A 15,331-nucleotide genomic window follows, 5' to 3' on the forward strand; every position below is an offset into this window, starting at 1 on the left:
TCGCGCTCAGTTTCCGAAAGAGTTTCTTATTGGAGAATATAATTACATTGCCTGACTTTGGTTTCCTTGCTTAATCCAGATTTAAGTCTCCTTTGGGCTTCCTTACGTTTTTGTGAAACTAAGTTTTCTATGTCACTATTTGTAAGTACTTTATTGTATGTGTACATTTTATAGTCTTTAGGGATGGTGTTTCTGCACATGCCTTTGGTTACAGCGAAGTCTATTAGGTCTGGTATTTCATTGTTATCAGCAGGCCAATATGTTGGCTGCCCAGGAGAGATTACGTCTAGTGCATTTTTTCTATTTACAATGGAATTGTGAAGCTGTTTATCTTTTGGGTTTATCTTTTGTAGTCTACTGCTGCAAGAAATCTGTCACCTAGAGATAAGAAGTAATCCGTAAATTGGGTGTCAGTATTGTTAAAGCGAAGCGAGCCGATAAAGTTAAATTTTTCCCTTCGTGCTTAAGGCATATTGATGTGGCTTGCATATAATTATGAGCCTATGTATGTAAAAAATTTGTATTTTAGACGCCTTCGTATCAAAATACCTGTACCACCATGTGCATTGCCATCTGGGTGATTGGTTTTATAGAATAAATAACCAGGAATAGAAAAGAAATTTTTGTTTATTAAATGTGTTTCTGAGCAAAGCATTACATACACACTTTATCGGGACATGAAATGTGTGAGTTCAAGTTTATGTTGGTTTAAGCCGCTTGCATTCCATGAACAAATTTTTAGAGTACTCATTTATTAGACAAAAACATTTGCATTAATTGACTTTGCATTTTAGCTATCTCGTCAAGAGTAGTTTGCATGATTGACATGAACTGAGTTAAACTCTGGATGAGAGTGGAGATCATCATTTCCAAATTATTACTTTGAACTGGAGGGGCTTGTTACTTGTCAGATTAAACAACATTAGCTTATGAAACACCTGGTATAACAGGCTTAGAAGTTAAAGGTTGGGGTACTTCAACTAATTTTATGGGGTTGCTTCTTGTAGGATTACGCAACGCTTCTTTCTGCTGTGCTAACCTGTGCTTCAGTTCTTTATAAATATAACAGCCTCTGTAGTTTGCAGTGTGATTTCCACTGCAGTTGCTATATTTTTTGGCGTTGGTATCCTTTAATGCTTTTTTATCGCATTCGGAACTATGGTGAAGTTCACCACAACCTACACACACTGTACGAAGAGTGCAATATGACTTAGTATGGCTATACTCTTGGCAGTTTGTACATTGCACCGGACCATTTCTTTTGTGGGGCTCCTCAACGCTAATTCTGCAGTGAAGTAAATGGGATGGCTCTCATTTTTTTTAAACTTAGATACTTCCGAGTAAAGTTCAACTTTGAACATAGGTTGTAGGTTTTTACCCTTGTTAACAATGTTTATAACTGCTCTAGCGCTAAAGCCTTTTTCGCTTAGGGTATTTGTTATCTCAATGAGTTCTACATCTGACTCAATACCTTTAATGTGTAGTAATTTTTTTTGCTGTCCTCGAAATATTTGGTTATGACTCTAAAATTGTTTTCAGTGTCGATTTGGATTTTAGTTTCGTGTATATTGCCCCTAGTTATAGGAACAATAAGAAAAGTATTATTTCCAATCAGATGTGCAAGGATTGTGACTAGGTTATTTGAGCTACGTTCACGCAGGTATATCGGAGGCGATTTAAAATTTTTGGTAATAGGCTGATTAGCTTCCTCTGTAGTTTCAGCTAATTCAGCAAACTATTGCCAGAAAGAGTTGCAGCTTTGGCTGCAGCATCCCAAACCAATCTATGCTTTTTCGGTTTAAATAGATTGCGCACAATAAAAATTGGTAAATACCAAATCTTCCCACCTCGCTCGTTAATTGCTTCTGGTGGCAACTCAGTTGCGTAGCCCTTTCTGAATAAAGTAGTGATTTGTTCCTTTAGCTTTTGACACAATTCAGGGTCCCCATGCATTTTTCGACGTAAGCACTCCGCTCGATGTAATGCCATCGGCAAGCTATTTGGCAATTCGACCGTATCGGTGTTCCATGGCAAATTGACAACGTAGCGGTTTCCGCGTAACTGGCACTTGCGCATTATTTCCTCTGCTCGCTGATCCTCAACTGAAAGTAATTCTGCTTTTGGGGTAGCCACCGCGACATTCTCGTTTACTATAAATGTCTTTACTAACTCATGAAGCTCCCTATCAGCTTCTTGTCCACAGCTACATTTGTGTAGGTTTAAGTTGTTGCGGTGGTTTAATTCACCACCACCAAAAACTGTCCAACCAAGACGTGTTTTCACCGCCACGGGTTCTTGGCAGCCACCCTCCCTCACCTTAAGTGCTGAAATTAAGTTTGGATTATTTACGCCGATAATCAGCATGGGGACAGCATTTGTATAACTTGCTAGAGGCAAGCCATCTAAATGCGGATACCCTTGTTTTATTTTATCAGCTGCAAAAGATTCTGCTGACATGCGTAAGTTGCTTACTGTGCGGACATTTTTCAATGGGAATTTTTTAGCTTGAGGAGCATTGGCAGAAATTTGTAAGTTGAGCCTTTTTGAGTTATTTTCCTGTTGACTGATATTATCTGTCCAATTAATGCATAGCGCATCCTGGATACCATCGGTTCCCAATTCATCGGCTAGACTTGCTTCAATAAGCGTTAGTGTTGACCCATCGTCCATCAATGCATATGTGTTAATAGTCCTTTTGGTGCCATATAAAGTAACTGGAAGATTTCGGCAATATGACTAGTTTTTATTCATTGATGAATTATGGTTGTTGAGTAACGCTTTGTTTGAGTATAGACTTAAACTTATTTGTTCTACTATATCCGATGAAACATTGTTAGCTGTAGAAGATATTGCTGGCGTAGATTGATCTATCCGAGAATGCAGCATGGGGTGGTGTCGTGCATTGCAGCCATCAATGCCACACACTTTATTACTGAAACAGCGACGCTTATGCTCGCCTAAGCATTGTCGGCACAGCTTCTTTTCCTTGACAATGCGCCAGCGTTGATTGGTAGGTTCGTTCGTGAATATTTCACATTCCATTATTTTATGTCCGCCGCCACAAATGTAACACCTAACTGCCGTGGTTGTCATTTCAGCTGTCTGATGTACGTGCACTCGTCCTTCCTTTTTTAGTGGTTTATCTAAAAAAGAAGGTGTAGCTACTCTACTTGCCGCATTTGCTAAAGATGAGAGCCACCCTGAAAAATCGCGAAGTGTAGGTTCGGCTATTGATGCTGAATGCAGTGCCCATTTGAGCTTCATATCTTCAGCTAATTTACTTATTAGCTCATGTAATAAGAGTGGATTATTAAAATAACTATTCAACTTACATGCCTCAATTGTTGCAACTACATTATTAATGTTGACTGCAAAGTCAATTAAATCGCCCAGCCTACCCCTTGGAGGCGGTAACTGACGCATTTTCTCAATAATTTATTTAAAATAATTTCTGGTCGTCCAAAATACATACGAAGAGTGTTTATTATTTCTTCAACCATATTAGGCAACACCAACATATTGCGTACTACATCGCGCGCTTTACCAATGAGGGACCTTTGTAAGCGCATTAGACATTCGTAATCGGTGAAACCTGCGATTTGCTTAGTTTGCTCGTACGCACTTATAAAAATGTGCCATTCTTCTGGATCGCCGCGGAACGTAGGCAAATTTCTCGGTATGCATTGACGCGCTGTTAGCTGAGACGGCGTAAGCGTAGGAGCGATCTGTAAGGTATAAAGAGATGGATTATTTATTAACCTTGGTGTACTCTGTAGATGAGGTTGGCCATGTGGCGAAAAGTGTTCATCAGCTACGGCTTGATGTGCATTAAGCTGAGGTAATTACCCAACTTCAGGCAAATGTGATTCCACGATACCCTCGTCGTCACTACCTGCAGTGAGGATTTTAAATTTTTCCCGCAAATAGCTCTCCCTGATCTGCAACGACTCTTCTAGTTGTTGCAACTTAAGTTGCTTTATTCGAGTAATGTTGGCGCTGGGCTGCTGCTGTTGTCTACTATGTTGACCATGATCCTCATTGTGTTTGTGTGAGATTTTATCATCACCATCTGCATCTCCAACTTCAAGTATGGCTGCTGATGCTAAACCTTTATGAAGAGGCAGCTCCACGTCATTATCATTTTCCATATAAATACACTTTCGACAATTTTAAATAGCTGTCTTTATTTTGAGGTTTAAAAATCTGTAAGATGATTAAGGATTACAGTAAAAAATTATGATTAAAAAATTAAACTAAAAATTTACTCACCTTTGTCTAGTAATCACAACAAGAAAAGAAAGAGAAAAAATGAAAAACGGAAATTTATTAAATAATTTCGGAGTCTCCAAATTATTTGTCAAACGTCAGCTGTTTGTCATGATTGCCAGACAAAGATTTTTAATTAATTAGCAATTTTCGGCAACACTTATTATTGGACGCTATTAGTAAATCGTCTACATATATTATCATCAAAACAATGTCGTTGCCTTCACGCTTAGTGAATACACAAGGATCCTGTTGTACTGCACTTAGACCCATATTCTGTAGTTTCTTTGTCAATTTCATGTACCATGATAGCCCAGACTGACGGAGTCCATAAAGAGCTTTCTTTAATAAACACACAGGTGACTTACTTGATTTAATCGCCTTTAACCAATGCTGCGCTGTTTCTTTAACTTTTCCACACAATATTGTTGAAGTTTTTCTTAATGGTTTTGATGAAACAACTTTGTTCAGGAATGGTATAAGATAATCGGGAATTTCCATGAAGACACTCTCTTCGAGCTCTCCATTTAGGTATGCTGTAATGACATCCATCTGATGGATCTCCAAATCCATTTTTGCTGCCAGTGTCGCAAGTAGTCTTATAGATGTTGAACGAGCGACTGGAGAGAACGTATCATGAAAGTCTTCACCTGGTCGTTGTGCAAAACCCTTCGCTACTAATTGTACTTTCTGTTTCCCGTCATCTTTAGTTCGAAGCACGAATCTATTCCCAATAACTTTTCGTAATTTCGGTCTTTCGACCACTTCCCATGTTTTATTCTTTTGTGGTGCCCATGACCTACATCATTGTTTAATATGGCAAGTCATTGCATAAAGTAACAAAACAATTGTGACATAATTTATTGAATGCACATTTGTCGCTTTGTCGTTTTGACTTTGATCATATTACACTTTTAAATTTTGTTTGACTCACGCCGTTATGATTGTGCACTCGTAACATGATGCGCGAGCCAAACGTTTTATCATATGTGGTCATTGTACGGTAGTAACACAAATTCCTTTAGAGAAATGTTAAACCTTATGAATAACACTTATAATAATATATACAAGTAAAAATGCATAAGAAATAGATAACATATGTTAGAATAGTATAATAGATACTATAAATATCTTACATGTAAAAATTATATACTTTATCAAAAATTGGGAGTAACCAATGTATTGATTGGTTACTCAAGAATATATAGGAATTAAATAATAAGTTTAGTACATAAGAATATTTTGTATAAATAGAGTAAGATTTTACAAATAAATCAGATTCTTTTAGATTCTTTTGCAAAGGCAACAAGAATAAACTATATGTTATTTTGAATCTCTGGTTATATGCGGCATATCTGCTGGTAATACCATTAAGGCGGCTGAAGAGCTTAGAAAGTACTTAAAGGCGGCTGAAGAGCTCAGATTAATACTTATCCTTGCTAGGTCGAAACCTTTCTTCTGGGGCTCTTAATCCCTTAGCAATCCTGTCGAGTTAATACATATTAATGTATTGGATGAAGAACCTTGCATGGCAATCCTGAAACTACACATCTTTAAATGGCATATTCAAACAAGACATCTATACAATTATATAATAACATCTTTACAACCTTAACATCTTTACATGGCGATCCTGCAATTGACGGACCATTGGAATCTCGAAATTATTAAATCGAAAACTATTAAAGATCCTGCAATTGACTGACCATTGGAATCCCGAAATTATTAAATCAGAAATTATTAAATAATATGCAATTGACGAACCTTTGAAATAATGAAGAGATATAATTTTTTTATCTGTGGCAAAAGCTACAAAAATAAAAATATTCTGAACAAACATTTAAACAAACATAATTATCTGATAGATTATGCGAATATATTAATAGAAGCAATCTTCAGAAATTATTAAACAATATGTCACAAGAAGATTTTGACAGACATTTTGCGGCAGCGGTGAAAACTTTAGAAGAAGCGTTAAAAAATCCAAAGGCAGGCCCAAGACCGATATCAATTGAGCAATATAAGCAACGTCATCCAGGTGGAAGACAGCAGCCAATAACAATCGAACAAACAAAAAAGAAGGTGCGCGGTGGCAAAAAACGAAAGGTATCCAAAGAAATTGGCAATCTCAAGTGTCTCTTGAAGATATCTCAAGGAGAAAATAAAAATATTTTACGGCAACAGCTTAAGGAGTTAAAGAAAAATGGGTGGAACCCAATCAACAGAAGAAATAGTAAACAACAATGTAGCAGCAACAGCATCAACAAATAATTTTAATACTAATAATTATATATCATATTTAAACTTTATATTTCTATTTATATTAATAATAATAAAAATTAATTCACATTTTAAAAAGTATATTAAAAAACAAGCAGTTAGAAATGCTAATGTTTAGGTATAAAAATTAAATAAAAATCATATATAAAAAAAAAATATATATTTTTTTTTAAACTATTGTTAAATAATATAAAAATTTTCCAATAATGTACTCCAGATCAGATCATGACAAAATTAATGAACACATTTATATGATACTGATAATTTCATTTGTAATTTCAATAATAATTATTGTAATATTTTTGCTTCATTATATTATTAGCAAATACTTTGCATAGCAATAAATTCAATGTCATATGGATTTAATTGACTCAAGAAAAATATTAAAAAATTTAAAGAAAACTCCAAATAGAGTTTACACGAAACAGTACATAGTGAAGACAAAACTAATAATACATTGTGACCGAAAGGTTTTCGGAGGTTCTCATTTAAAATTCGCGCGCTGTATATTTTTCGATATTTTAAGTTTTATGTAGTTTGGCAGCACTGTCCTTAATTACTATGCCAAAAATGAGCGCGAATCTGTCGGACAGTTCGTTTACGGCAGCTGTTGAAACCAGTTCACCTCAGTAGTGCGTTGCGAAAAAAACAATGGAAAAAAATATTGAACAAAGAGTTTGCATCAAATTTTGTTTTTCGAACGAAATTTCGTGTGCAGAATCGTTGCGAATGCTACAAAAGGCTTATGGGGAATCAGTTTTATCGAAAACTCAAGTTTATGAGTGGTACAAAGCCTTTCAGGACTGTCGTACGACCGTCGAAGACATGCCGCGTTCTGGACGACCTTCGACCTCTACCACCGACGAAAACATTGAAAAGGCAAAGGAAATCGTGTTCAAAAATCCTCATGTGAGTGTTAGAGAGATAGCACGAGAGCTAGGCATCGGTCGTGAGATGGCTCGTTTGATTTTGGTGGACAATTTGTGTATGCGACGTGTCAACGCCCGGCTTGTTCCGATTCACCTCAATTTGTTCAACATTATCAACGATTTTAAGGCCAAACATTCAATAAATACCATCGAACAGCCACCGTATTCACCTGATCTTGCACCGTGTGACTTTTTCCTGTTTCCCAACCTCAAATTACCACTCAGAGGAACGCGTTTTGAATCCATAGAAGACGTAAAACAGAATTCGCAGAGGGAACTCAAAGCCATACCGGAAAGCGCCTATAAACGTTTGATGATTAGGAAAAAACGTTGACTTGGTGTATGCTTCTAATGACACTTTTTGAAGGAGATAAAATAAATATTGATGAAGATTAAGAATTTTGCGTTTTATTTAAAACGCAAAGGAAACTTTTCGGTCACAATGTAGACTGTGTCTTCGTCTTATAGTAGTAGTAGTATTATTAGCTTTATTTTTACTTCATTTTAAATTTGTTGTATTACATAGAAATTAATAAGAATTATATTATATGGTATATATAAAGCTTACAGTTGTAGCATTTTAGCCATCTGCCGTCATCTTATAGTGATAACTGAAATAAAGATATCGTAATATAGTATCTGATATTAAAATGTCTAATCATTTAGCTTACTTAGAAACTAAGGGTGCTTAAAAACATATTTGGAATATCTAAAAGTTATGAATACACCACCAACATCCTGTGGAAATATAAAATAGGAAAGTTTAAAAATACACCGTGAACATCCTGTGGAAATACAAGTTAAAAAAGTTTAACAATACACCGTCATATATTGAGTTCTCTTAAATATACATATTTCGTCTTTGGCAGTAGCTTTTGCCAGCCAACCCGATCAGTTGCTTACTTTTACCCATTAGTAGTACCGAATATCTTCAATCCGAGGTCACATAGTATAGTCACTTAGTCTGATCAAGACAGCGAAGCCATTGGATTTTTAAGTGCTTAACTATTTTAATTTCGCGATATAGCACATTGTTCTATATAATTCGAAACTCATTACCAAAGTGTAAGAAACTATAAATCATTTAAAGAGTTTTTCTTTCGAATGCTCTCAATGCCTTTTAGTACTGTAGGTAATTGTCTAAATTTCTGCATCGTACAGCAGAGCGGGCATTATAAGAGACTTGCAGACCGTGATTTTTGTTTGTTTGAAGAGTTTTTTCTCTCATTTACCTACGTAGACCGAAGTATCAACTATTGGCAAAAATGATCCTTCAGTGAATCTCTACATTAACATTACTTTTGGCGTTTATACTGGCTTCCACGTAAACAAAGTTTTTAATATATTAGACTATAAATATATACTTTCTTAATATATTAGCCACATCCTGGCTAACCACATAAAATTTAAAAAAATAAGTAAAAATTAAAACAAAATCATTTCTGAAATAGAAATACTATATTTTATAAAAATATATAATTTATTTATAACACTTTTAGAAAATTTTTTTGATAATATTGATATATTACTACTCTAAATTTTGAACCTGAAAAGACGATCACTACAATGAAAGGAAAGTTGTGGATATCTGCATAAACAAATTGTCCTTATCAGCTTCTTTTATAGCGCGTTTGGTGGCATATAAACAATTGATAAATCGTGGATGTTTAAGCTTACCAATGCCGATATGATAGTTCTTATGTCCGTCAAAAGTTATTAGTAGAAATAATTCATTGATGTTATAATTTCGTATACGTTTAAAAATTTCATGGTACAGGTCCTTCTTAATAATAGATATCAAACGCTGCGAACAGCAACGAAAGTCATTGACGTTTGCTGGGCTTAAATCAATCAATCTTTCCTTGGGCTTCACTGAGGTTTGAGGGTCGTTAAGAGAAAGTTCTATGTCCAAGCCAAAGTCATTTCTTAGTTCAGAATCATTTCCAATACTAAGATGAGGTTCGTGAGGGGAAAGTTCCACGTCCAAGCTAAAATCATTTCTTAGTTCAGACGAATTTCCAATACTAAGATGGGAATCGTGAGAGATAAGTTCCATGTCCAAATTAAAATAATTTTTTGGTAGGCAAAAATTTGCATTACTATGTTGTGACTTCTCAAGAGAAAGTTCATTGATCAAGCTAAAATCATTTCTTGGTTCAGAAGCATTTCCAATAGTAAGATGGGATTCGTTAGAGGAAAGTTCCATGTCCAAATTAAAATAATTTTTTGATAGGTAAAGATTTGCATTACTATGTTGTGACTCGTCAAGAGAAAGTTGATTGATCAAGCTAAAATCATTTCTTGATTTGGAAGTATTTCCAATACTAGGTTGTTGTTCGTCACTCTTACGCTCGTAATTCTTATCCACTAATGATTTTACCGGTAGTGATAAGTTTCTTTCAAGTATATAATCACATTGTTTTTTTTCGTACGGATACCTATTTTTCTCACTCAGTGATAAATCTGTAGTTGGAACTAATTCACCGAACTGTATCATTTGATCCTGCTCTTCAATGTCATCATGCATATCAGGTAGTATTTGATTCTTAGGAACATTTGCAGAAATATCAGTTTGTCTGATTTTCGTAGCTTTGTGAAGCATTTTAATATTGTTCAGTGATTGCCGATTCCCTGAAGCACAGAAATTAAATGTAAGTTCTTTTATCATAGTTAAAGACTGCAGCTGGCATAAAATACTAGCTTTGATCTCTGCATATTTATAGCTCTTATACACTGTATCGATTATTTCGGTAGTGTTATTTAAATTGTTTAAGGTATTTGCACATTTCAAAGACCAGTATTTTGCTTTAGTGATTGATTCCTTAAAACTTGATATTAATGGATCATGTACATGAACATATAATTTTGGTACTACTTTCGTGATTGAGTTATTATACGTTAAGTTATCTGTAAACGTTAGTGCTGGAATTGTACGTTTATAACAACGACTCTTAATAAAACTGTGTTGAGCTTTAAAAATAGTCTCCATAACCTTAAAAGGATCTATTACTATTTTATCCATGCCATCGTTTTGTATTATTTCCAAAATATTCCCGGAAAACCTAAACAAACTCTTGAGAATTTTTCTATTGTGATCCATTTGATTATAAAAATAATTATTTTTATTGATCTCAATAGGTGAAAAATATTCCCAGTCACTCAATTTACTAACGCGTTCAGTATTATAATGTTTGTTTAACTGTGTTAAGTCAGATTTTGTTTCCGCAGTAGAATTTGTATTATTACGATTACTCGAATGCAGAAAGTCGAAAAATTGCTGGTCTTCTACTGAAACAATCTGCAATGTATTCTTTGTATATTGTATACGCAAAATCTTCCCCCGATTTATTCCACGACCAATCTGACTTAAGCTGTTGCATGAGAACAACAAAATTTCACATACAAAGTCAAACTTAAATGTTTTACGTATATTTGTTTCTATAAATTTTAAAGCTTTGGACCAATCCGCATATTTCAGAAAACCATTTCTACATATTTGTCGTAATTTATTTAAAGCAGCTTTCACTTTTCCATTTACTTGGAAAGAATGTTCTTTATTTTCTTTCAATTTGAAATAACATTTCCAGTTTAACAGATTGGGTTTTGTGTTTTGGGGACATTTTCGAAAATTTACAATTACAAATGCAGTAGGATCTTCATTGCCTTTATTCTGAAAATACTTTTTCTTTATTATCCAATATACAATACATTACAATATGATAGAATATTAAATAATAACTATTTAATAGAAATCTTACATGTTTTTTCGTTCTAAAATTGTTTTCAATTGGTAATTTCGACCAAAAAAGTGGAACTCCAGAAGACCACCGCGAAAAACATAAATGCTTTTTGCTTATAAAAATTCTGTAATTATCTAAAAAAAATGATGTCTACAGACTTTAGATGAAACTTTTAAAAAAACTTATTTTAGTTTAAAATAAGAATGATAAATAAATGTATTATAAATTGAGCACGCCACACTGCATATAAATTGTTTTACTGAATTGACTTCATATCAATCACGAAGTAAATCTCCTTATGCCACTCACACAAGCAAACAATGCTAAGCTTAGATCAAATGAGATTATATCTGTACACTAAAATAAATAAAAGTCTGTATGCCAGCCTACGGCACCAAGTACTTTATGATAAAGGAATATCATAATAATTATATAAAAGCAGCATCAAAGTACACATTATCAAAAATAAGTCGATGAACTATTTATCACCAAAATATCATTGTGCTTAATCATTTTTTAGATAATTAGAGTCTAAACTATACCGTTTTCAATTCGTAAATGTGGATTCAAGCAAGATTTACTTTCCATCCGTCAAATTTTGTTGCCCAATCGAACGATTTTAAAGTAATCTAAGATTTTTATAGTTGTGTTAGTGTCATATAAAACAGTTGTTAATTTCAAAGTAATCTTGATATTATCGAGTTTAATACATATCGAGAGTTATCAATCGAAAATAAAAATATATTGAGCGAGGAACTTGATTGTAAAAGTTATCCCATATTAATTAGTCGAAAACGACATTAGTTGGATTATATAAATATGAGGACTAATCCTAATAGTTATAAAAATATTTTAATTGTTATAACAATGTGCAAGTCCTGAAATATTTAGGTTTCTTGAAATTTATTGATATATTTTCTTCATGCATTTATGTCATTCCATGGTTAGCGGAACGGGTTTTGATCTTATCACCTTTGATTTGGCTGACTTTTTATTGAGTTGCCTTTTTTTTAAATAAATATAATCGTGTCTCGGGAAAAAGTTTTTAAATTTTTTCTTTAGAAGATACAAACCCAAGGATTTTGAGAATTGGCATTTTAGACCAATTTTTATTAGTCCATATCTCAGGCTCTATAAATTGAATTTCTTGTTATTATTAAAAAAAAAATTTTTTATAATTAGTTATTGTTATTATTAAATGATAGGGTATGAATGCACCGCGATCTACAAGATCTATTGTGCGCCTAAAAATCCAACTAAAACAATTTTAGACTACTTATAAATCTCGTAATTACTGTGGGCGTAACTTTACCTATATTTAATTTGAGATCAAGTTCCCGCTTTCAAGGTAGTCAAGTCTACGTCTTGCCGCTGTTGCACATGTTCTGATGTTTCCTTCTCCTTATAACAGAGTCGACAGGACAAAAAAAAATGTTTTTTAGTAATTTTAATTGATAACACAGTATTATAGTATTTATTATAGTACCCATCTCGCATAAGATGTGTTCGAATTATGTAAATTTAAGAAGGTTCTGTTGTAAGTTTGTTTCATATTAAACAATTACCATTCTAACTTGTTAATTTAATATTTTTTAATTTATAAAATATAAATTTTTTACACTCAATATAAATCCACCACGTACATTTTTGGCACAACTAGTTATCATTGTACCCTTAACTTTCCTTACTAAAATAATAAAAACACTCGTTAATGGCAAGGAATTAAGCCAACAACAACCAAAAATGCAAAGCAACGAGTAGACAAAAGGATCTAAATCAATTGTGGATTTTGCTCATTTTGGTTTCTTAAAGTGCTGTTAACTGGCAGGGCAAATCAAAAACTTTTGTGTCATCATTTGTGTTGCTATTGTTGTTGCCGGCAGCTCCATTTATTTCGAAGCTGCCATCGTGCAATTCTTATGCATGTTGTCGGCGTCAGGAATAGCAAGCGCAGGAGTCAACTGGTGGAAAACACTTAAAACTCAAACCAACACAATGCAATGCATATAAATTGAATAAAACCAACATTAAATGAAGCTCAAGACTACCAACAGACAACGTCAAGTAAATATGTATAATCGTCGGTAAGTGTGTGCTGTGCAAGTATAAGTGTATAAGTGTAGTCATTATGACTCTAGTAGTTGTGGTAGTGCTTTTGTATTTGGGTGCTATTATTTGTATATCACCATTTTGATTGTAATACTTTAGAAGTATTCGACATTTATTTGAAACTTTTTCAAATGACGCTACCAAATACGAACAACGACTAGGGCTTGCCAACATACAACAAAAACAACAAAAGCCATATCCTTTGACATTGTGCTGCTAGAGCACAGCATATAACTGCGTTTTAGCATAACTGTTGCATGCGGCAATGCCATGTGCTCGTTTTGAACATGTCTTCAACCAATTTTGGCAGCAAAAACAAATAAAACAAAAACAAAATGTGCAAAACATACAAAAAAAAACTACACACCAACAAAGATAGAAGTAAACAAAGAAAACACAAATATCCACTGATATTTAAACAAAAAACTGTAGAACAGTATGTTGCTGCCCACGCCCGAGCACTCTTTCCGCAACGTCCTGATGTGCTGTGTAGGAAATGTGAAAATCGTTCCTTGTTCAGAAAGTTTTTATTTCCAAAGCACCACAACAACAATTACAACACCAAAAAACACAACAACTACTACTACAAAGACAAAACGCTACTTGTGTTTTTTGTTTTGTTGTTTTTGTTGTTGTTGGAAGTTTGGCACATTAAAATTTACCATCGATTTTGGTCGTTTTGGTACAAAACGAAACGACGAGCGTTGGGTGCCGTGCGGTAATTTCCTTTTGCACATCTGCATTTGGACTGTCGTCATGGTCGTTTCAAATCGTTTTACATCGTTTTTACACTTCGTTTTACTTTTCATTAGGTGCGCATTTTGCATTTCGAGGGCAACGACTTGTTGCGCATTAAATATATGGGGTTTTATTTGCCTTTTATTTGGTTTCTGTGTGTGTGCTCAGTGTGCTGCTTATATTGGTGTGAGTTAGCAGTTGCGTTTGTGTGTGAAAGCGCAACAGTAGATGTCGTTGGGTGGACATGAAATATTATTTGCTTCTTTTTTCGCTTTTACTGTAATGTTTTATGCTGTCAGTTATTTGTGGGGTTTTATTATCACGCGTTTGCTGATATATGGGTGCGTCGTCCTTTTTGACAGCATATATACGATATGGCTAAGAAATTCTACAAAATCACGTTTAAAAATATTTGGTTTGGTTCATTACGTACCTGACATTTTGCCAAATTTTAATCTGTAACAATAGTCGCTTATACAGCTTATATTCTTTTGCTCATTTTTGCCGACAGAACAAAATGAAAACAAAATCAAAAATAAAGGTATTTAATTTTTATATAAATAGACTTTAATATTTAAAAATTTAAGGCAATATTCTATGAATGACTTAATTTCAATATAATAATTTTTTTTAATTAAATTCTATCAATAATTTTGTGTTTGTGACATAAATGATTAAACCTATATAAATACTGACACAAGCAGATTTAAAAAAAAATAATCTGAAAGAAGAAATCAATGATACAACAGCGAGCTGTATCAGTTGATGAGTGGAGATTGCAACACTAAACACGTGCCTAGGCAGATATTAAGATGAGCCAGCCATGTAATAAGAATGCTAGAAGAAAGACACAAGTAAAATTTTTATACCAACTCACTAGCAAATTAACTAAGAGAATTAGACGACCAAGCTGAAGATAATAGATTTATTGTTTAATAAATCGCTAGAGTTTCATAACATACCTGCATTCTCCATAATATCTCTCCTTAAAAAATATATGTTCGTTCGCAAAGAACCAAAAAACACAATTAGTAATAAATAAATGAAAATTTATGTTTATAGAAAAATTAATATATATCAAAAAATTTAAGGTAAACTGATTTAAAACAGTTAAAAATCAAATAATTCCACATATTTATTATATGTTGAAGACAGATTTTGAAAAAAAAATTAACATATCAACGGATTTTTCTATAGTTCTTTGAAAAAAATAATTACTAATAACTAAAACTAGTTTAGATTGTTTTGATAGCCAAATTACAGGACGTT

At 33.6% G+C, this 15,331-nt stretch overlaps 1 protein-coding gene across 1 annotated transcript; it reads right to left on the reverse strand.

The window, feature by feature from the left end:
• Positions 1 to 9,036: 9,036 nt before the first annotated feature.
• Positions 9,037 to 15,062, reverse strand: LOC119676093. Its single transcript, XM_038087321.1, has 3 exons — positions 15,025 to 15,062; positions 11,234 to 11,349; positions 9,037 to 11,145 (listed from the first exon to the last, which is right to left on the reverse strand). Exons 1-3 carry the CDS (start codon positions 15,035 to 15,037, stop codon positions 9,037 to 9,039), a joined length of 2,238 nt encoding a protein of 745 aa, XP_037943249.1. The 5' UTR covers positions 15,038 to 15,062.
• Between the last annotated feature and the right edge of the window lie 269 nt (positions 15,063 to 15,331).

This window comes from Teleopsis dalmanni, chromosome 2, assembly GCF_002237135.1.
Source record: "Teleopsis dalmanni isolate 2A chromosome 2, ASM223713v2, whole genome shotgun sequence".
NCBI classification, from domain to species: Eukaryota; Metazoa; Arthropoda; class Insecta; order Diptera; family Diopsidae; genus Teleopsis; species Teleopsis dalmanni.